Source organism: Pituophis catenifer, unplaced genomic scaffold, assembly GCF_029215685.1.
Source record: "Pituophis catenifer annectens isolate HBS135680 unplaced genomic scaffold, rPitCat1.0.hap2 SCAF_2, whole genome shotgun sequence".
Lineage (NCBI taxonomy): Eukaryota > Metazoa > Chordata > Lepidosauria > Squamata > Colubridae > Pituophis > Pituophis catenifer.
The window spans coordinates 29,840,000-29,863,718 of NW_027256882.1; the positions used below are offsets into that span (position 1 = coordinate 29,840,000).

The 23,719-nt window shown below is 46.5% G+C and overlaps 2 protein-coding genes across 2 annotated transcripts in view; one reads left to right on the forward strand and one right to left on the reverse strand.

Annotated features, from left to right (window-relative positions):
- Positions 1 to 23,719, reverse strand: part of LOC139310059 (uncharacterized) — a 649,177-nt gene that overhangs the window by 361,456 nt on the left and 264,002 nt on the right.
- Positions 1 to 23,719, forward strand: part of LOC139313469 (zinc finger protein Xfin-like) — a 36,644-nt gene that overhangs the window by 8,530 nt on the left and 4,395 nt on the right. The window contains exons 3-4 of the mRNA XM_070939073.1: positions 9,756 to 10,091; positions 11,392 to 11,477. Of these exons, the coding sequence (XP_070795174.1) occupies positions 9,756 to 10,091; positions 11,392 to 11,477 (422 nt within the window). The remainder of the gene's footprint in view (positions 1 to 9,755; positions 10,092 to 11,391; positions 11,478 to 23,719) is intronic.

The window sequence follows — 23,719 nt, forward strand, 5'->3', positions numbered from 1 at the left end:
GCCGATGGCTTCTTCTGGCCATGTATTTATACAGTTTAAAGGCAAAATTATTACAGAGAGTGATGCATTTCACACGTAGAAGCTACCCTTTAATCTATCTCTAGGAAAGACATAACAGCCCTGTTCCCACAGGCTCAGGTCTTCAGCTCTGGAGCTCAAGACATAACAAAAGGAGATAAGAGGCTAGAAGACGCCTCACAAGCAGTAAAGAGGACAGTAAGGGAAACAGTATTTTCTCTCTGAAATCTACATGACATTTGGGGTACAATAAACATTAAACAACAGAATGTATCTGGTTAGGGTCAGTTTGCCCTTTTACAATTCTGTACCTACGTCAAATACCGTTTGTCATCTCAGCACCTTGGCACGGGAGAGGCACTTCTGTCTTGACCAAAGATTTGGATTTCTAATATTTGAGTTTTATCCCAATATCGAATCTTAGCCTGGCTCATACCCCCCTTTGTGACTCATCTGTTTATCCAGACGAGTCACACCATAGGTCCTCTTCCTGCTGGAGCCGTTTGTAATCCCACATAGCCATCACCTGAGCAGTTGTCTTACGTTCCACCAGCAAGGATAGACTTTTAATAGTGTTAGCAAACAGAGGTAAAATACATGGGAGAAAAATACACCCTGCAGCCACTAATCCCACCAGGCCAAAAATGGCCTGCAGGCCACGTAACTTTGGCCACCATCCTGAAAACATATCCTGTAAATTAAGACCTTTCCAAGTCTGGACTGGCACATGAGCTATTTCAACCATTTTGTCTGTTATTTCCTTAATAACCTTTCCGCTTTCATCAACTTCTATACAGCAGTTAGTCAAATTAAACTTTCCACATACCCCTCCTTCCTTGGCTAACAAATAGTCTAAGGCTAACCTATTCTGCATAAGATATATCCTTGATTTGACACTCTCCCTAGCTAATTGAGTAAGACCTTCTACAGTGTCGTTGGTGATGATTTCAACCACCGCTTGCAGACGAATTAAACGGTTCAGAATGTATATAGGGGTCCGATAGCCATACATGCCATCTTCCGCCCATGTAGCTGGTCCCTAAACCTCAATAATTCGCTCTGCAGGCCATTCTTCACTTCCCCAACCATGTTGGTTACCTCCAACCCTAACTCCTCCTATTGCAGATGTGTTTACATGTCTTCTTTGTCTTAAGTTTCCCACCTCATCATATACCGAGACACCTAAAACCTGTCGAGTTTTAAGGGGAAGCAAAAAGAATCCTGGTCCAATTATTCCCAGGACACAGGCTCCGCACCAGGATTTAGGTAGATCCCCATATGCCATTTTACCACATATCCAGTATAGTCCATCAGGAGCCAGCCATTCAAGGGCCTGATTATCAGGACCCTTTAAAAAAAGATAACCTGTTTACCTTAAACAGGGCCCTTTTATCAGTTCCCTCTGTGGCATTACCTCCTGACCACCATACCTTACTTTCCCATTTTCCTGTACATATGAGGTTTCCTACCTGATGACAGCCTGCCACAATTCTTCCCTGAAAACACACACTCCCTACCAGACTAGTAGTCAATGTCCAGTCCCCATCCTTACCCTTATTATATGACAGATTACCTTTCTGATCCATTTCTAATATTTTAGAATAATTTAATTCCTTGAGCTTCCCATGGCCATTTTTCTCCCATGTCAGTTCCTCCACAAACAAAACAATTTGATACATTCAGAGTGTGGGCTATGTCTTCTGCCAATTTGACAAAAGTATTTGTTACATGACTAGGAATTTCGGGTATATTCAGCTTTCCCCTTTTCAGATAATATCACAAGGGGACTTCTTCAGGATTTATTACCAAATAATGTACTAGCACCTCCTCTATAATCTTCACATCCCACTCTACCTTACAGCTTATACATAAAACATAATCAATACTGTGAGTGCAACAACAACACTCACACCCACAATTACAAAACCAACACATTTAAAGAAAATTCTCTTTTCTGTTCTTTTGCATCAAAAGGCAGCTTCCAGGGTGTCCTAAGCAGGGACTTCTTTCATCTGTAAGAGGTTCACACTCCGCAGCCGGTTGGGAAATATTAGGGATCGGAACGACTGAGAAATCAAATGGGCCCTGGTTGTCCACAAAACCATTGCTTATATCTGTAAAACACAATAATCAATAAAGCTACTACCCCAATTACTCAAAGTGCCCACACCCAATTTTCCTTCCACATGGATCCGCAATGATCTTCAATCTCTTGTCAGGATCCAAGTTCCGGACCAATTCAAGAGAGCAGGTGCTCCATCCTCTTTTTAGCTTACAGCGGGTTACATCAGCAGATATACATCAAGGTAACCTATATATAGAATACAAAAGCTTTCTTTAAGCACATTCAAATGTCAGTTTTGTTGGATGTTGTTTGTCCACGGACACTTTCCAGCCGGTGTCAGCTGCTGCCTTGACTCATGTCCGATGGATCCATGATTTTGATCCTGCAATCTTAATAGCAAGTGGAGAAGTCATAATACCAATAAAAGATCCCTTCCATCTTCCACTTGGTCCCCAGGTTCAAATGAGTGACATTAAGTTACTAATCTAGGGGGTACTTATTCCATCACATATTGTTGGAATCTCTCAATTTACTTATTAAGTTCTTGTACCATCTCCATAGTCCAAACCCCCCCCCTTAACGACCTAAATCAGGCCACCTAACATACATATTTACCTTATTTTACCTTTTTTTTTTTTTTTTACATGGTCGGGTGGAATAAACCTCCAATACCTGTAAACAATCATGCTCAGAAATAGACTCCGTAGGCATCAAAGTTGCTAGATTTAATCGGTTAGACACCACCAGACACACCTGTGGATTCTCACTCCTAATTGCCTGATATTTTGTCAGCCTTTGCCCACTAATCCACAAATGTCCCTTAGTATCCAACACAGACTGCTCCTCATGAGGGGAGTGCATGAGTATAGGACAAGAAAAAGTAAGTTTATTACAATTCTGAATCAATTCCGCACTTGCAGCCAGCACCTTCAAACAGTGGGGCCAGCTTTTTGGCCCCCCCCATCCAATTACAGCAAAAGCTAGCTAGTCCTAAAAAGCTTCTCAGTTGTCTTTTTGTTCGGGGTTCTGCCAGCATTAGGACCGCCCTTTTCTGCTCTGGTCCTAAAGCTCGATGACCCTTATATTGTATCCCAAATATCTAACTTTCCTTTTCACCAATTGAGCTTTCTTTCTTGATACCCAATAACCACACTCTAGTAACAAATCTAACATCCTTGTGCATTCATCTTAGTATTCTCCCATCATAAATCCTCTATCAGTCCTGTTGATCCAAACATCATCAACATATTACAGTATTGTGTCTCCTGGTTGTTGAGGCACATAATACTGTAAGTCTCTAGCTACCGCTATTCCAAACAATGTGGGGGAGGTCTTAAATCCCCGAGACAGCCGAGTCCCAGTATATTGCATCTTCATTCCTGTATAAGGATTCTCCCATTCAAAATGCAAACAGTGGCTGGCTTACGGAGTGAATGAGAATTGTAAAGAATGCACCCCTTAAATCAATAACAGAAAACCACTCAGCCCGGGGTGGAATTAAACTTAACAGGGTATATGGATTCAACACGGCCGGGTGTAAAGTTACCGTGCCCCGGGCTGTAAGACCCATCTAACTGTTTAATTGGGATAATTGGAGTATTCCAGGAGGACTAAATAGGCACCAAAAACCCCGCTTCCAAATCTCTGAATGCTTTCATAAATAGCACAAATAGCTTCCCAAGAAACGGGACGCTGCCTTATACTCACAGACTCCACTCCAGGTTTTAGTTCCACCCCCACTGGAGGGTGACGAGCTGCAAAACCTGGCAGGTTATCCTCAGCGCACATCAAACAACCTCCAAATCTCCTCCGGAGAATGCCTTATGGTCATTCTCTAACTATCTTCATCAAAAGAAATTGTTGCCCCTAATTTGCTCAGCATATCCCTGCCTAGCAATGGAATAGGGCACTCAGGAATGTACAAAAATTCATACTGGATTTCAGTTTCCTTAAAATCACACATCTCTGATTTCAAGACCTGCCGCCCCATAATCCGTCCTGATACCCCCTGAACCTGGATTTTATGGGATCCGGGGGGCTGCAATCTGCTTATTTACAACTGATCTTCCTGCTCCCATATTTACCAAAAACGTTCTGTACTGACCCCCTATTTTCATTGTAACTAATGGCTCAGGCGGGGGTTCTTCCAAGCCTGGTCCCCCTCAATCTGACCAAGTCATGTCTGCCAATCCAATACTTTCCGCTTTCTGCTGCCCTGCGCCCTCTCCAAATCCTCTACCGAAACCCCAACCTGAACTTATACTCAAACCTCTCCTCTGTCCTCGTTCTCCCCTTCTCCCTGCAAACTGCCCACGCATCCCTGACCCAAAATCCGCTCTTCTCATCCCTCTACTTCTCACCATCTGTCTTGGGCATTCCTTTTCCCAAGTAATTCCTTTTCCCAAATAATTTTATTTCTATACCACCCTTCTCCCGAAGGACTCAGGGCGGTGTACAGCCTATTTTGTTTAAAAAAAAACCAGACAACCACCAGAAAGGAGAAAAAAAGTTTTAAAAGCATCTCTTTTCCTCTTTCTCCCCTCCAAAGGAAGGGGGGGAGAAAAACCCCCTTGCATCCCACTTCGCAGTGCTCCTGCCAACAAATCAGCCTATTTATTCATCCGTGCCTCCTGCTCTTTCTTCTCCACCTACAGCCCCCACAGCCTCCAAATCCTCCTCCTCCTCCTCCTCATCATCATCCCCCTCTCCCTCACTCTGACTGCTACCTCTAGGCGAATGACTCCCCTTGACTTTTGACTTCATGCCAGGATCACTCATACGCCTCTGATTTCCTCCTCCGCTCCCCCCAGCAGCCCCCTTACTTTTCCTGCCTGCTCAGATACACATAACCCGACTGTTTCAGCCCTACATTGCAATAAATCCTCAGCTTTTTTCAACAGGGCTCTCACCCATTGATCAATATATTGAAATTGATCAGGATATTTATCCTGATTCACTGCAATCACTCCCCACAACTTATCCCCTGTTTCTTCCCTTAACCATCCCTGAGGGGGAGGGGGTCAGCCCATCTCCCTTTGTGGCCACACATGTTTACATAAGAATTTTAATTGATCCTTTGATCCTTTCGGATAGGAAGGGTTGCTAAAATACTTGTCAAAACCTTTTAACATGCATGCCAACGGAGTATTTGGCACGCTCTGAACCCCATCCCTTCTACCACACTGCCGTCGACTCATAGCCCCGGAAACTCACAGCCACTAATGAGAAATGCGACGGCTTAACCACCCACACAACCTGACATGGACTTCATTAGGGTAGCCTACCCCGAGTCCGAGGGAGTGATCAATTCCCTCCTTCTGCTTTCAAATGAAGCAGGTACAATTCTTTTACAATATACTTACTTAAAACGCTCCCACTCCGTAGATTCCTGGCCAGGAATTTGTTCAGACCACCTTTCCTGCACCGCAGGGTTCTTGGACTCGATCAGAGCACCGTCGGGCCCACAGGGTTATCGCGGCTGTCTCCCGGAGATGTATCTCCGTGGCGCCTGGAGAATGTTCAGGAGCGACCTCCCGATGGTCCCGAGGGGTCGAAACGGTCCTCAGCGAAATATTGCCTTGCACCTAGTCCCGGCGGAGTCGCCAGCTGTTGTAGACAAAATAACGGACTGGGCAAGCTCTTCAATGCAGGAAAGAGTTTATTTGCGCAAGGTTCAAACAGTCCAAAGACAGCTAAGGGTCTGAACGCCGATGGCTTCTTCTGGCCATGTATTTATACAGTTTAAAGGCAAAATTATTACAGAGAGTGATGCATTTCACACGTAGAAGCTACCCTTTAATCTATCTCTAGGAAAGACATAACAGCCCTGTTCCCACAGGCTCAGGTCTTCAGCTCTGGAGCTCAAGACATAACAAAAGGAGATAAGAGGCTAGAAGACGCCTCACAAGCAGTAAAGAGGACAGTAAGGGAAACAGTATTTTCTCTCTGAAATCTACATGACATTTGGGGTACAATAAACATTAAACAACAGAATGTATCTGGTTAGGGTCAGTTTGCCCTTTTACAATTCTGTACCTACGTCAAATACCGTTTGTCATCTCAGCACCTTGGCACGTGAGAGGCACTTCTGTCTTGACCAAAGATTTGGATTTCTAATATTTGAGTTTTATCCCAATATCGAATCTTAGCCTGGCTCATAAGAGTTGGAAGCGACCTTAGAGGTCTTCTAGTCGAACCCACTGATCAAGACAGGAGACCCTATTCCATTTCAGACAAGAGACTGTCCAGACTCTTCTTAAAAGCCTCCAACCGAAACCCTGTCCTTTAATGCCGCTGAAGCTCTTGGGATCATTTCATCAATTAACATCTTCCTCTTGCTTTAAAGTTAGATCAAAAAGTGTGAGTGTATTGTATGGAGTAATCACGACAGACACACCCCTCCATCTAAAGAATGAAATATTTGGGGGGATATTAAAAAGAGGCAGAATATTATATTTCCCCAACGGAGAAATGGAGGGAAAAAATACTAGCAAAGGCAGAAAGCAGCCACAACAGTTTCCAGCAGATACCTGAAATTTTTAGAGATGGATATTTTGTGTCCATTAAGAAATCTAGGACAGCCTATTCACAAACAAAACACCTAGAATGCCAATTAATGGGATTAAAATTTACATTTCCCCACCCAAAATCTAAGGACAGGACCTGACCTTTTTGTACACAGGTCTTCAAAGTACGGCCCATGGGATGGATATGGCCTGCTGAAGTAATATATCGGGCCCGCGCAGTGGTGGGATTGCGCTGTGCCCCTAGCCCCATCCCTACCAGCCATTCTTTGCGTGGCTGGCTGTGCCACCCGCATCGCCCCTTCTCTAGCAGTCGCCCTTATCTTCCAATGCACGGGGGTATGCTTAGCACAAAGGTAAGGGGGAGGGTGGGCAGTGGAGGGCGTGTTTCACAATGGGGTCTCCTCCTCCTGGAGCCCATTATGACGTGGAGCCACAATGTGACCCTGCCCCACTCTCCCCTGACAACAGCAGTGTCGGCTCATTTTCGCCTCCCAGATGTCAGTCTTCCTGCAGATACTGCAGGCTGCCTGTTTTGTGATGCCCTGCCTCCCCGCCAGCCAGTTGATCTTTGGGTCTCTGCCAACCGGCTGATCATCAGCATGCGGCTCATCAGCCTCTGGATGTCAGATTCCCACCATCTAGCACCAGTTCAGGGGTTCCTTCCCCCGCCCCCGGACAGAGAGAGAGAGAGAGAGAGAGAGAGAGAGAGAAAGAGGGAGGAAGGGAAGGAAGGATGATAGGAAGGAAGACAGATTCAGGGGTTGTGGTAAAAACTGTAGTTCAGTAATAAGGATGTGATGGCCTTCCATTGGCTACTACAGTACACTCCCATCATTCCTGACTATTAGTTGTGCTGTTTAAAAATCCAGTGCCACCAGGGAGAAGTCAAGTTGTGAGTGATTGAAATTCCTCACATTGAAGCTAAGTGGTGATAGGTCATAACAGAGGTATGTATGCTCCCTGACACATTTTCTTGTTATGTGCCCTATGATTTAAATTTCAGATAAATGTATTTCTCTGCTGTCGTCTTGTTAATTCAGCGAGCTATCTCAGGGCACTGCCAGGGTTGACGGTGATCCTGCAGAAGATGTCTCAGGAGCCAGTCTCATCTCTGTACCCATGGTTATCAAACGCCTTCTTAAAACCTTCCAGTGTTGGAGCATTGGCAACTTCTGGAGGCAAGTTGTTCCACTGATTGTTCTAAATGTCAGAAAATTTCTTCTCTCCTTGATTAGTTGCTTCTCTCCTTGATTAGTTTCCACCTATTGCTTCTTGTCCTACCTTAAGGTGCTTTGGAGAATAGTTTGACTCCCTCTTCTTTGTGGCGACCCCTGAGATATTGGAACACTGCTATCATGTCTCCCCTAGTCCTTCTTTTCATTAAACTAGACATACCCAGTTCCTGCAACCGTTCTTCATATGTTTTAGCCTCCAGTCCCCTAATCATCTTTATTGCTCTTCTCTGCACTCTTTCTAGAGTCTCCACATCTTTTTTATATCGTGGCGACCAAAACTGAATGCAGTATTCCAAGTGTGGCCTTACCAAGGCATTATAAAGTGGTATTAACACTTCACGTGATCTTGATTCTGTTTATGCAGCTTAGAACTATGTTGGCTTTTTTGGCAGCTGCTGCACATTGCTGGCTCATATTTAAATGGTTGTCCACAAGGACTCCAAAATCCCTCTCACAGTTACTACTGTTGAGCGAGGTATCACATATATTGTACCTGTGTGTTTTATTTTTCTTGCGTAAATGAAGAACCTTACTTTTTTCACCATTAAATTTCATTTTGTTAGATAGCGCCCATTGTTCAAGTCTGTCAAGATCCTTCTGTATCTTAAGCCTATCTTCTGGAGTGTTGGCTATTCCTGCCAGCTTGTGTCAGCTGCAAATTTGATGAGTTCCCCATCTATCCCCTCGTCATTGATGAAGATATTGAAGAGTACTGGGCCTAAAACAGAGCCTTGGGGTACTCCACTGCATACTTCCCTCCATGTAGATGCAGTTCCATTGAGGACTACACGTTGAATGCGGTTGGTCAGCCAGTTACGAATCCATCTGGTGCTGATGCTGTCTAACCCACATTTTTCTACTTTATCTAGTAGTAGGTTATGGTCTACTTTATCAAATGCTTTACTGAAGTCCAAGTAAATTATACCGACAGTATTCCTCTGGTCCACTAATTTTGTCACTTTGTCAAAGAATGCAATAAGACTAGTCTGGCATGATCTGTTTTTGACAAACCCTTTTGGTTATTACTTTGTTTGCTTCTAGGTGTTCACTGATTCATTGCTTGATCTTTTCCAGAATCTTCCCTTGTATTGAGGTCAGGCTGATAGTTTCCTGGATCTATTTTTTTTTCTCCTTTTTTGAAGATGGGAACTACATCATCTCTTTTCCAGTCCTCTGGCTGGAAAATCCTGTGCTCCAGGATCTTTGAAAGATATCGTTCAGTGGTTCTGAGATCTCGTCTGCCAGTTCCTTCAGAACCTTGGGGTGTAATCCATCCGGTCCTGGTATTTGAACTCATTTAGGGTAGGCAGGTGTTCACTTACCATTTTTTCCCCTACTTTAAGTTGTGTTCCTAATCTGTTTTTGATAGGTTGGACTGTTTTTTCCTTTTGTGTAAAGACAGATGCAAAAAAGGAGTTAAGTAGTACTGCTTTCTCCCTGTTGCTTGTCACCTTCTTGCCACTTTCTCCCAACAATGGACCAATTGTTTCCTTGACATTTTTCTTTTCCATGTCCATCTAATTTGTATTTTATGTTTTGATTTTTTTTTGCCAATGTGCAAGACAGAGCATTTATTGGTTGAGCACAGACATCGCAGCACAGACACACATCTCCAAAATGCTCCCTCCGGAGCCTTCAGCCTTACAATCCTAGATGGGTTGTCTGTGCTGTGAACGCAAAGAAAGAATGGGGTGAGAGAGAGAGAGAGAGAGAGAAAGAGAGAGAGAGAGAGAGAGAGAGAGCTGGTGGTGACCCCCTGCCACCCCGGTACTGACTGTACACCAAATGCCTGTGCCATAGGGGCAGCCCCCCCACTCTCACCCAGAGGCCACAACCACATAGCCCATGCTACTGAGCACCCATCACGGCAGCCCCAGCCCCAGCATCACCGCCCCCGGTCTTCCTTGGCAGTTCGGGCGGTGGCAGCAGAGAATCCTCCATGTGCGGCAGGCAGAAGTCAGCATGGACACTTCTGGTGAGGGCGGGGCAGCGGCTACACGATGGGGCACAGGGCCGGAAGTCGCGCAGACCTACAACACCCAGCAGGCCTGGGGCGTCCCGCAGCTGGGCACGAGTCTCTCAGCAGCAATGGCTGAGACGCTGTGGGTGTTGCTGCTGCCACTGCCTGTGGAGGCTCTGGCCAGCCCACTGAGGGCCAAGTTCAACCGCGGGCAGGGAGTGATAGCCATGGCCAGGCCAGCCAAGTTGCACTTGTCCGGCTGCCAGGCGGATGCAGCTGCCCAGGGCGTCCTGCACCCTGAAAATAATAAGACCCCCCCCCCCCCCGAAAACTAGGCCAAGCCCTTATTTCGGGGTTCAAAAAAAAAATAAGACAGGGTCTTATTTTTGGGGAAACACTGTAACATCCCCATGGTCATGTCATTTACATTTGGATGCTCAACTGATTCACATTTATGACTGTTGCAGTGTTCCAGAGTCATGTAATCCTCTTTTGTGACCTACTGAGAAGCAAAGTCAATTGGGAAATCAGATTAATTTAACGACTGTGCTATAACCGTATTACTAATTTAACAATAGCAAGGATTCACTTAACAAATGAGTGAAGAAAAGTAGTACAATGGGGCAAAACTCACTTAACAAATTCCTCACTTAACAACATAAATTTTGGACTCGATTGTGGTGGTAAATTCAGGATTACCTGTAACTGAGGACTGGAAAAGAGCCGATGTGGTTCCCATCTTCAAAACAGGTAAAATAAACTCATTCAGGAAATTACAGACAGATCAGCCTGACATTAATACCTGGTAACATCTTGGAAAACATATCCAGGCAACAAATCTGTGAACACCCAGAAGCAAACAAGTTATAACCAGTAGCCAACATGGGTTGATCAAAAACAGATCATGCCAAACAAACTTTATTTCATTCTTTGACAAAGGGACTAAATTAGTGAACCAGAGAAATGCTATACACATAGTATACTTAGATTTCAGTAAAGCATTTGATAAAGTAGATCACAACCTACTTCTTTTTTTTTTATTTATTTTGTCTTATACATCCAACAAATGTTAACTCTATAGTGGTCTACATCACAACGCGAGAAGGAAATAAACTTGTCCCATTACATATATAGGGTAACCTGCAAAAGTCTATTACATATACCAAATAACATATTTATCTAATATCTCTATTTGCAGCTCTATTTGAAATCCATTTATACCATTGACTCCAGGATATATAATAGTCTGTGTCCCCTCGTCCTTTCAGCATCATAGTAAGCCAATCCGATTCCGCACAATTCATTATTTTCTGAATTATTACTTGTTCGGGTGGGCTAACATCCATCTTCCAGTATTGGGCCCATGCCAATCTTGCAGCTATTGTTATGTGTAGCAACAGGTACCATGCCGTTCTATTAATGTTTACGGGTCTTATCCCTAATAAAAATACCTCAGGACCCAGTTGTATATGTTGCCCCAACATCTCATTAAGCCACTTCTGAATAATCTTCCAAAATTTCATTGCCTCTCGACAGGTCCACCATTGGTGGAAATATGTACCTTCTTTAATGCCACATTTCCCACAGGTTGAGGATGTTCCAGGGAACATTTTGGCAAGTCTGGCCGGCGGCAAATGCCATCGATATGCCTATTTCTTGCCAACCACCAAAAAGTGAGTTTCTAACTGCTTGACAAATCGTACTCAACGTGTAATCCTCAATAGAGCTATCCCCACATGGAGGGAAGTAAGCAGGCCTAGGAAGCAGGAAAAGGAGGGAACACCTTCCAAAAACCTTTGCCAAGGAAACTGCAAAGCCAGGCATGAAGACTGACCCAAAGGCACCAAATACGAAGCTAAATAGTGTCACTTTTTCACTTGGCTCAGTTGCAAAGGTCGGCTGCTAGGAGTCGAAAACATCTCCCAAAAGCCTTGGTGGAGACTGGACAGGGGTGTTTCTCCACCTCCTGTCACTAGATGGCGGTCAGGCAACGTCTGTGCCTAGAAAGCCATCAATACAGTGGTGCCATCCGCGATTGTGCTTAAAAAAGGAGTTTTAGACCATTGAGTATGCATTGCTAGAAAGGATGGGAGGAGAGGAGAGGCGCAGAGGAACTTCCTCTTCCGGATGACTCATGGGAGGAAGTTGGTGTGCAGAGCGGCTTTTGTGCTGTTTCCATGGTCGAAGCAGCAGCTGCCAGGTGAGTTGAGGGCTGCAGGTGGGAGGAGAGTCCGGGAGCAACTTGGGCTGGAAGCGGAGAAGCAACTGGGCTGGAGCCTCTCAGCTGCTGCTGCTGCAGGTTCCCTCCCTCCCCAAATGGAAGCCCACTGGTGCTGCAGGCTGGGAAACTGGTGGCTGCAATTTCTGCTGGTGGGAAGCTTGAAAAAGCCTCTTTCAAGTGGAGGTTGGTTCTTTGGGAATGGCTTCCCTCCAGAGGTTGTGGCTGCTCCGTCCCTGGAGGGTTTTGAGGGGAGATGGGACAGCCATTTATTCTGGATGGAACAAATATAAAATGTATTGGCCACCAACCTTACCATGACATAACTGTGGGCGGCTTAGAGGCAGAAAATAATACATACAGGTTAAAATCTAAACAAATTGTAAGAAGAAAAATCCGGTCCGGTTCCAAGCCAGGAGAAAGGAGTTGGAAATAAAATGCTTAGTGACACAATTGCAGTCAGTAAGTGAGGACTACTTCAATTGGGATGTCACCAAAGGGGTTGTGGAAAGCATTTTCTGCCTTTTCTTGGAGTTCGTGGCTTCCATGGGCATAACTGGTGCTTCAAATCTTGCAGAGGCTTTAGGCCTCATTTGGTCAGTTAAAGCCCCCACATCTGTCAAGTTAGTGTCATGCAGATTGTCAGGTGTGGCTCAATAAAATAAAAGAGAGTTCAAGTGTGTTTGTTGATAAGCCAACGCATTTCTTCAGCTGAATAAAGATGGGTCCCTCCTAAGAAGGAAGGAGCCCTGAGCATAGTGAAAGGCAGATATTTATACATTTCTTTGCTTTCGCTTCATTACATAAGAGGCAGCTGGGACACGACAGATAAAGTATAGAAATATAGAAATTATAAAAATTATAAAAATAGTCAAGCATGCCTTCTGTGATTTTGGTCACGTGCCTAACAGACAGGCTAGTGGTTTCCTGTGAACGTTTCCATGGCCTCAGGAGACTATTGAGGCCTGAACTTCAGCCTTACCATCTCAACATATGAGCAAACATCAAATTGATCAGATTCCTGATTAACATTAGCGCAGAAGGTATTGTAAGGTCCGGCTATACGCTTAAGCTCTCAGTGAACCAAAAGGAAAGACTTAAACAGAGGCTTGAATAAGAATCAACATTTAATCTTTGATCAAAGACAAAAGGCTGGGTAAAACCATTCCAAACACATACAAAGAGATATGTATATGGGAGGGTTCACATCTTCGGAGAAGATGTAACCACGTTTTATACCTTTAAAGCATCAGTTAGATCCCCAATTCTGGCCCCTTAATTTATGTTTGTGTATTCTTTGTTGCCCTGCAAAGGAATCTAAACTTCCAATTAGTCTTATCTTTGTTTACTTAATTGGCCACTTAGCCCCTGGCTCCTGAAGACCAGATCTTATCCAGATCAGGCATAAATTAGGATTGAGATGTAAATTACCCCTTTGTTGATGGCTGGAGTTCCAACAGATACATACCATGTTTTTAGGTGGCACAGAAAGAGATTGATATGAGCAGGTCAAATGGCAGGGACATACGTTTGACAGATATCAGATACATTTCAGAGGCCTAATGACAATATGTTTGTAACAGGAGATACAAATAGAAAGGAATAATATATGTGATACAAAAGCACAATATATATGTTACAGGAACCTAATGATTACAGAATAACAAGCTTTTACTAAATCTAGTATATCAGTATTTTATATTCTATATTATTGTTTCCCTACATTTCACTCTTTTTATTTAAACAATGGAATGCTTTCCATCATGCTGTAAAAGAGGTACATATTTAGTAGGGATGGTTTTAAGGATCATGTGAGGTTCAGTTGGGGAAGAGTTTGGCTGCGGGTATAAAAGTCCCGAGGATCAAAAACATTGAGACAAGTTGTGGAACCAAAATAAAGATCAGAGCCATTGTCACCTTTTCCAAAGAATTTGTGGGGAAACCAGCAGCAACAGAGCAGAAAAACAGCAAAGACAACAAAAACAGCAAATCAAATATATTCAATGGGTGTCCAGTCTATCCAGTTCATCAGTGAACAGGTCAGCAGGCGATGCTGGGGAGCGGTGAAGTTTCAGCTTGAGTCCTTCCAGCTGTTGGACTTGCCACTGCTCAGGGGGCTCGGGGACGTGCTTGACTCGTGATGCGTGGACCCACGCTTTGACGCCGTCCACTTTCACAGCCGTGGGGGTGCTCAGAAGAACCTGACGGGGTGTAGACCACTTGGGCTGAGTGCAGGTGGGAGAGAGTTCTTTGATCCTTACCCACTGGCCCGGTTCAGCCAATGATGGCACGTCAGCAGCTGGAGGTAAAGCGGACTGGACCTGTTTAGAGATAGAGGACAAAACCTGCGCCAGATTATGCAAATATGAGGTGATATTTCTTTCCCCTTCACTAGAATCTGGCAGGGCAGAAGCAACAAAGGGTCTCCCATACATCATTTCAAAGGGTGACAATCCTAATTTCCCTGAAGGCAGGGCTCTAATTCTTGCTAAGACTAGTGGTAGTACCTTAGGCCAGGGGAGTTGGGTTTCTTGGCATAATTTGGACAAGTGTGTTTTCAGGGTTCTGTTCAAACGTTCCACTTTTGATGAAGCCTGTGGTCTGTAAACAGAGTGGAGGTGCCAAGGGATGCCTAAAAACTTACTGACATCCTGAGTAACCTGTGAGGTGAAATGCCTGCCATTGTCAGACTCAAGACCCTTAGGGACCCCAAATCTTGGGATAATGTGATCAACTAAGGCATTCACCACCTCTCTGGCTTTTTGGGTGGAGGTAGGGATGGCTTCTGGCCATCCAGTGAATAAATCCACAAATACAAGAAGGTTAGATTTTGCTCCCCTTTTTGGGAGTTCAGTAAAGTCTACTTGCCAAGCCTCCCCTGGGTATCGGGCAGTTCGAAGACGACCGAGAGGAAGCGGACTGCCCCCTCGGGGGTTGTTCCTTTGGCAGATGTCACATTGAGAAACAACAGTCTTGCAAAGGCCACGCAAGTTTGGATTGCAATAGCGGGATGTGAGCCACTTCTGGAGTGGGCGAGGACCGCTGTGAGACATGCGATGAGCTCGTTGAACAAGTTTCCACACCATTTGTTGAGGGAGCTGGATTCTGTTCTGAATGACCCACCACCCATCGCACCACTTGCCATCAGGGTGTAGCTGGTCCCTAGTATCATATAGGGCAGGAAGGTGTTGCGTGGGGTCACAGGGAAGCAAAGCTGAGAGATTCTTGGGATTGACAGCAGGGCCTGATTCAGCAGCTTGACGGGCCCAATAGTCAGCAGCCCGGTTCCCACGAGAGATTTCACTGTGGTCTGTCTGGTGTCCTCGACAATGAATGATAGCTAGCTGGGATGGCTGTCTGACAGCTGTGACAAGTTTTTCTAGCAAGGGCTTCATCTTTAGACTTTTCCCATCTGCACCAGTAAAGCCACGAGCCTTCCATAGAGCAGCATGAGTATGTGCAGCCAAAAATGCATAACGACTGTCAGTATAGATATTAGTGCGTAGCCCAGCTGACAGATGGCATGCCTCGATCAGGGCTAAAAGCTCGGCTGCTTGAGCGGACCAGTGAGAGGGGAGTTGTCGTAGGAGGAGGGGGCCATCTCTGCAAACTACAGCCAGTCCTGTGTATCTTTTCCCATTTTTTACAAAAGAAGAGCCATCAGTCCAGAGTTGGGACTCAGGATTGTCAAAAGGTTCAGTCCTAAGATCTGCACGAATGCCTACCACGGATTCCAAGACGGCTAAACAGTCATGCTGTGGACCATCCTCGGGGGGGCAAGGCAAAAGGGTAGCTGGATTCAGCCTTTCACATCTATGAAGCTGAACAGAGTCTGATTCTAAAATCTGGCTTGCATACTTAGAAATCCGGCATGAGGTGGCCCATGCTGGGAGTTTCTGTTCGAGGAGAGCTTGAACTGAATGAGGCATATAAACGTTAAGGGGAGCCCAGTTTTCAGAAAAAGTTCAATCTGTGCTTTAATGCCAAGCCGGGCTTCCCGTTTGATAGGGTATTGGCGAATAGAGATAGGTTGGGCACCTGGGAGGAGCTGAGCCATGTGGGGTGTAGCAAATTTTGCAAACCCAGGGATTCCTTGATACCAAACTTGGGGATTTATTTTATTTGAATCAGGTCCTCTAAGGATTGTTTCTTTCTCTAGGAAGCAAAGATAAGCTCTTTCTGGGGGAATTTCAAGGGAAACTCCCTGCTGGGAGCATTGTATAACTGCCCCCAATTTTCCTAGCAGATCCCTCCCCAAAAGATTGATAGGACATTGTGGCAATATTAGAAAGGAATGCTGGAGTGATGGTCCCTTGGTTGGTTCAACCTCCATTGGGTGACTGATCAGGGCATTCTCTTCTATCCCGGTTGCTCCAACAATGGGGGTGGTTTTAGAAGAGAGGCAAGGGATTGATTTATCATTCAGGACGCTAAAGGTAGCTCCTGTATCAATCAAAAAGGAATAAGATTTGTTCCCCACTTTGAGCTCCATCAGAGGGTCTGGGGAAGCAATTGGCCCTCCAGAGCTCCTTCAGTAGGTTTCTGGATAAAACTCAGGAGCCTGAGCTGACATGAGGGGGGCTTGCGGGGGATCAGGTCTATATCCTCCCCTTCTCCTCATTTGTCCGCGTCCCCTATTGGGCCGTTGTGGTTCGTTGGGGCATTCTCTCCACCAATGGCCAGTTTGATGACACCGGGCACATTGATTTTTCGGGAGGGGTCTCCCCCTGCCTTTACTTTGGGGGCTCAAAGCCTTTCATTTTAATTTAATTTAATTTAATTTAATTAATTAAATTTTTATACCGCCCTTCTCCAAAATAGGACTCAGGGCGGTGCACAGCCAAGGTAAAAACAAGACATATATACAAACATGGTGAATCTAAAAAACTATTTAAAATAATTAAATGTTTTGGCCAAATTAAAACCATTTCCAATTTAAAATCAATTTAAAAATTAAAAAATTTGGTCAAGCCAGCCCAGCTTGTTGGAATAAATAGGTTTTTAGGGCCCGACGAAAAATCCGGAGGTCTGTTATTATGCGTAATTCTGGGGGGAGGGTGTTCCAGAGGGTAGGCGCCACCACAGAGAAGGCTCTCCCCCTGGGGGTCGCCAGCCGACATTGCCTGGCGGACGGCACCCTGAGGAGGCCCACTCTGTGTGAGCGTACTGGCCGGTGGGAGGCTATTGGTGGCAGAAGGCGGTCTCGTAAGTACCCCGGCCCTAAGCCATGGAGCGCTTTAAAGGTGGTCACCAACACCTTGAAGCGCACCCGGAAGACCACCGGGAGCCAGTGCAGCTCGCGCAGGAGAGGTGTCATGTGGGAGCGCCTCGTCGCCCCCATGATCCCCCGCGCGGCCGCGTTCTGGACCAGCTGGAGCCTCCGGGTGCACCCCAGGGGGAGCCCCATGTAGAGAGCGTTGCAGTAGTCCAGGCGGGAGGTGACGAGTGCCTGAGTGACTGTGCGTAGGGAGTCCCGATCTAGAAAGGGACGCAACTGGCGTATCAGGCGAACCTGATAAAAAGCCCCCCTGGCCACGGCCGTCAAATGATCTTCCAAGGACAGCCGTGCGTCCAGGAGGACGCCCAAGTTGCGAGCCCTCTCCGTGGGGGCGAGTGATTCACCCCCAATAGTCAGCGATGGCGTCAGCTGGCTATATCGGGCTATATTTTCCTATCTTCTTTCTTTTCTTCCTCTTCCTCCCTTTGGGAATAGACAGTGAAAGCTGTCTGAATGAGGGCCTCTAAGTCCTTAGCAGTAGGGGTCTCTAATTTTTGCAATTTCCTTCTTATATCGGGAGCACTTTGTCCCACAAAGGTCATTTTCAGCAAAACATCATTAGCTGGGCTATCAGGGTCGAGGTCAGTAAACCTCCGAAATCCATCTTTCAAACGGTTCAAAAAATCAGTGGGGGATTCCTTTGGATTTTGAAGGATCTGATGAACTCGGTGAAAGTTCACCGTTTTTGGAACACCGAGCCTCAGTCCTTGAAGGATAGCATCCCTGGCTCTCTGGAGGATGAGGGCACCCTGATCTGTGTTGGGATCAACCTCATAGCCGTGCGGTGCAGATGGGTTTGCTGACTACGTACCTGGCTCCCTGCCACGTGGCAGCGACCCTGCCCGAGCTACTCGATGTCATTGCCGGGGTGGCGGTCGATACCCCCAGACTTATTGTCATGGGGGATTTCAACCTCCCATCCGCAGGTGAGGCGTCAGAGGTGGCTCGGGAGTTCATGGCTTCCATGACGGCCTTGGACCTGACCCAGTTAGTTCAAGGCCCCACTCACATAGGGGGACACACTCTGGACCTGATTTTTATCTCTGGTCAGTGGTTGAATGATCTTGGTAGAGGGGAACTAGATATTAAACCCTTGTCATGGACAGATCATTCACTCCTTCAACTAGACTTTCCTACCGCCTGCCCCCACCGCAGGGAGACGGAACCGACCAGATGGTTCCGTCCCAGGCGCCTGATGGATCCCGAAAGGTTCCTGACGGAGCTTGGGCCGTTTCCTGAGACTCTAACACACGACTCGACTGAAGAGCTGGTGGCCGCCTGGGAAAGGGCGGCCGCCGGAGCTTTGGATCGCGTCGTGCCTTTGCGGCCTCTGACCCGATGCCGATCTCAATTAGCTCCTTGGTTCTCTGAGGAGCTGAGAGAGATGAAGCGTCGGAAAAGACGCCTAGAGAGCATTTGGAGGACTAGTCAATCCGATTCCGACCGGACACAGGTGAGGTCCTATATCAAGACCTACCTAGTGGCGATAAAAGCGGCAAAATCCAACCATTTTTCCGCTCTTATCGCATCTGCAGAGAACCGCCCAGCCGCCCTGTTTAGGGTGACCCACTCCCTTCTTCGGGGGGGAGTGCGGGAAGATCCCTTGCAGGGTCGTGCTGAGGATTTTGTGCAATTCCTGCACGATAAAGTCGCTCGGATTCGGGATGGCTTGGACTCCGATTGGATGAGTCCACGGGAGGAGACCGGGGCAGGCCTTGAGAATGTTATCTGGGAGGAGTTTGATCCTGTGACTCCCGAGGATGTGGACAGGGTTCTGGGTAAGATTAGTGCCGCCACGTGTTTATTGGACCCGTGTCCCTCCTGGTTGGTACTGGCCTCCCGGGAGGTTACACGAGGCTGGCTCCAGGGGATTATAGGTGCTTCTTTGGGTGAGGGTGCCTTTCCTGCTGCCTTGAAAGAGGCGGTAGTGAGGCCCCTCCTCAAGAAGCCTTCCCTGGACCCGGCTGAATTAGCCAACTATCGTCCAGTCTCCAACCTTCGTTTTGTGGCGAAGGTTGTTGAGAGCGTGGTGGCACGACAACTTCCCCGGCACCTGGATGAAGCTATCTATCTAGACCCGTACCAGTCGGGCTTCAGGCAGGGGTACAGCACAGAAACGGCATTGGTCGCGTTGGTGGATGATCTCTGGAGGGCTCGGGACAGGGGTTGTTCCTCTGTCCTAGTCCTATTAGATCTCTCAGCGGCTTTTGATACCATCGACCATGGTATCATACTGCAGCGGTTGAGGGGGTTAGGAATAGGGGGCACCGTTTTGCGGTGGTTCTCCTCCTTCCTCTCCGACCGCTCGCAGTTCGTGTTGGCAGGGGGGCAGAGGTCGACCTCGAGGCGTCTCGCATGGGGAGTGCCGCAAGGGTCGGTCCTCTCGCCCCTCCTGTTCAACATTTATGTGAAGCCGCTGGGTGAGATCATCCGTGGTTTTGGAGTGAAGTGTCATCTGTACGCTGACGATACCCAGCTGTACATCTCCACCCCAGACCACCCCAACGATGCCCTTGATGTGATGTCCCGCTGCCTGGAGGCCGTGCGGGCCTGGATGGGGAGGAACAGGCTCAGACTCAACCCCTCCAAGACCGAGTGGCTGTGGCTCCCGGCGCCCCGATATAGTCAGCAGGTGCCATCGCTGACTATTGGGGGTGAATCTTTGCCCCCCACGGAGAGGGCTCGCAATCTGGGTGTCCTCCTGGATGCACGGCTGTCTTTAGAAGAGCATATGACGGCCGTGGCCAGGGGGGCCTTTTATCAGGTTCGCCTGATTCGCCAGTTGCAGCCCTTTCTGGATCGGGACGCCCTGCGCACGGTCACCCATGCCCTTGTTACTTCCCGGTTGGACTATTGTAATGCTCTCTACATGGGGCTCCCCTTGAAGAGCACTTGGAAGCTCCAGCTGGTCCAGAATGCGGCCGCGCGGGTGGTTATGGGCGCAACCCGTTATGCCCATGTGACACCCCTCCTGCGCGAGCTGCACTGGCTCCCGGTGGTCTTCCGGGTGCGATTCAAGGTGTTGGTTACCACCTTTAAAGCGCTCCATGGCATAGGACCCGGGTACCTCCGAGACCGTCTTCTGCCACCAATAGCCTCCCACCGACCAGTTCGTTCCCACAGAGAGGGTCTCCTCAGGGTGCCGTCAGCCAAGTTATGTCGGCTGGCGACGCCCAGGGGGAGGGCCTTCTCTGTGGGAGCCCCAGCCCTGTGGAATGAACTGCCCCCGGAAATTCGTAAGATATCTGACCTCCGGGTGTTTCGCTGCGCATTGAAGACCCTGTTGTTCCGCCAGGCCGGACTATCAATACAATAGTTTTAAATTGGGGTATTTAAATTTATTGGGGTTTTAAATTTGAGCCATTTATTTAATTATTTTAAATTTTATATCATTGTTTTGTTTGTGTTTTTAAATAGGCTGTACACCGCCCTGAGTCCTTCGGGAGAAGGGCGGTATAGAAATAAAATTATTATTATTATTATTATTATTATAGCTGGGGCTAAAAAGAATCAGGGGTTCAGGCCATAAAGCTGGGGCATCGTGATTAGTTTGAATGCCATGTTCTCTAGCAGCTTTGTAGTGTGCCGTGGTGGCTTTAAGAACTTGTTGTTTTTCCTCAGTAGACAGGAGTGCCGATAAGAGAGTAAAAATATCAGGCACATTAGGTCTATGAGTGGCCATCATACGTTGAACGAGTTCAACATAACTTTGGGGGGATTCCCTGTAAGAGGGAAGTCCTGCTTTCCAATTGAAAAGATCATTGGTAGTAAAAGGTGTGTGAACAAACACCAATTCATCTTTCATAGGAACTTGTTGAAGGGGGGCTAGGACTGAGGGACCCGGTTGATCAGCAGGTGCGTAAGTCTGTCCCGTCCTAGTGTGAGGAGGACTTAAAGCCGTCAGATCTGGATACAGAGCTTGGGCTGCTTGGGATGTTGAACTTTGTGGATTAGCCTGGGACGGCTGTGATGTTGTTGGGAGCACCTGAGCTTGTGGATTAATCTGAGGGGCAGTTGGACGCACCTGATCCTGCACAGCAGATTGTGCTGTTGCCTGAGGTGCCTGAGCCATTAAAGGCACAGCATTTACATCAGGGGAAGGGGGAGCAACATAATATGGTGGGGGAAACTCCTCTTCTTCTTCAGTCACTTTGGATAGTTTTTTTCTTTTTTGCAAAAGTGACAATGGGGCAAATTTTAGAAGAGGGTGTTGGAGTGAGCCCACATGCTTTCTGGATGTCTGGGTGACAAAGGAGATTGGAGAAGAAGCTAATGTAAAGCTCCTCTTCAGTTCGTCCTATGGCAGCCAGAAATTCAGCAAATTTGTTGACAAAATCTAAATCAAGGCTGCCTTCTGGAGGCCAGGTTCCTATGTTAGGACCAATTAAGTAGGTTGGCCAGATGGATGTGCAGAGGGCTTTCAGCTTATTCTTTTTTAGAACTATCTTTTTTTCTGCAATAGGTTTTACTGTGTCCCAATGGGCTAACATGCAGTCCAGAGGGGAACACGGCTGTTTTTCTTACAAAGTTACTCATTCCGAATGGACTACCAGCATGGTTGCCCATTTTCCAGGGGATTCCTTTCTGTCAGCTCAAAGCCTGACTAGACTTTCTCTGTCTCCTGAGGAGATTTCCCACACCTTTCCGTCGGTGCGAAGCCTAACCAAACACTCTCTTTTTCCCTAAGAGATTTCCCAGACCTCCCCTGCAGGTCCGAAGTTTGGTCAGAGCCCTCTCCTGCACTACAGATTCTTATTCCAACAGTCACACTCCTTTCAAAGCGATCGTCTCTGGCTGATCTCCTCTCGGATAATCAGAAACGCAGATTGGATCTCCGCACATCGCTTCGAGGGCAAACCTCTGAGGAATTTCCCTCGTCTCATTCACACACTCACAAAGCAACACTCCCCTCCCCACCCAAAAGAAAAAATCTCTACTCACCTAGCAGAGGACAATCTTCCCCAATACCCAGTTCAAACCTCAATTAGGGCGTTCAGGTCCGGCTGGAAACAGAATCTGCCGACGGCCGACCAGGTCGAAGTCACCGGTTTAAACTTGCCGGGAGCGCTCTTGACGTCGTCTCTGGTCCTCGCCGGTTTCTTCCGTCCGCCATTGGTGAAGGCCGCCAAACCACAAGGGGGTTGGCTGTATGGGGGGCCAAATGTGGCAACCTTGAAGGAAAACTTTGCCTTCAAGCCCCACGTTTGTTGGGCGCCAGAAATGTAAGGTCCGGCTATACGCTTAAGCTCTCAGTGAACCAAAAGGAAAGACTTAAACGGAGGCTTGAATAAGAATCAACATTTAATCTTTGATCAAAGACAAAAGGCTGGGTAAAACCATTCCAAACACATACAAAGAGATATGTATATGGGAGGGTTCACATCTTCAGAGAAGATGTAACCACGTTTTATACCTTTAAAGCATCAGTTAGATCCCCAATTCTGGCCCCTTAATTTATGTTTGTGTATTCTTTGTTGCCCTGCAAAGGAATCTAAACTTCCAATTAGTCTTATCTTATCTGGGATGTAACCCATCAGGTCCTGGTGGTTTGTATTCATCAAGATCAGACAGGGGTTTTCTTACTATTTTTTTGCCTATTTTAACTTTTATTTCCAGTCTGTTTTTTATAATTATGTTTCTGGTAGGTTGGGCTATAGCTTCTTTTTGCGTGAAGACCGATGCAAAGAATTTTCTGGTTTCTTCTTGGATTTCTTGTTTTTTTTTCTCAGCACTATTGTGCTGGTCTGGGCTTTTATGATCATATTTTTCAGAGTTTCCCAAGATTCTTGAGTTGTTTTCCACTTTAGGATTTTCATCCAATGAATCTTTTCCAAGAAAATTTGATTTGCATTGGCCAAGAATCTTCCTCACTTTAGAATGATGTATTTTTAATTGTTTGGAAATGGCCTTTTAAACCTTCCCAAATTGATGGGCAGCAACAATTTCTTCTCTAAGATAACTGCTGATATCATTACTCTTTGGCATAGTATTAACACACACCTCAATGCCAGAGACCAGGAAACTCCTACAACTTCGGCTTTTATAGATGTAGTCATATTCGCTGATGATCAATTGATCGAGGGCACTTTATTAGGAGTATTTGGCTGCTACTTCACCTCTTTATAGTATGGAAGCAGTGAGAAATTTCCTAATGGTGAGAACAATTAACCATCAGAACAGCTTGCCTTCAGACATTGTGGTGCTCCATCACTGGAAGCTTTTAAGAAGAGATGTAAAATCCACTTGTCTGTAATGGTATTGGATATCCTGCTTGAGCAGGGCTTGCGTTAGAAGACCTCCAAGGTCCCTTCCAATTCTGTTATTCTCTTCTGTTCTGTTGTGATGATATTTATGATATCCTGATAAGTAAAACCATAGAAATGAAAGAGAATGTACTTTCTTTTTCACTTGACTGTATG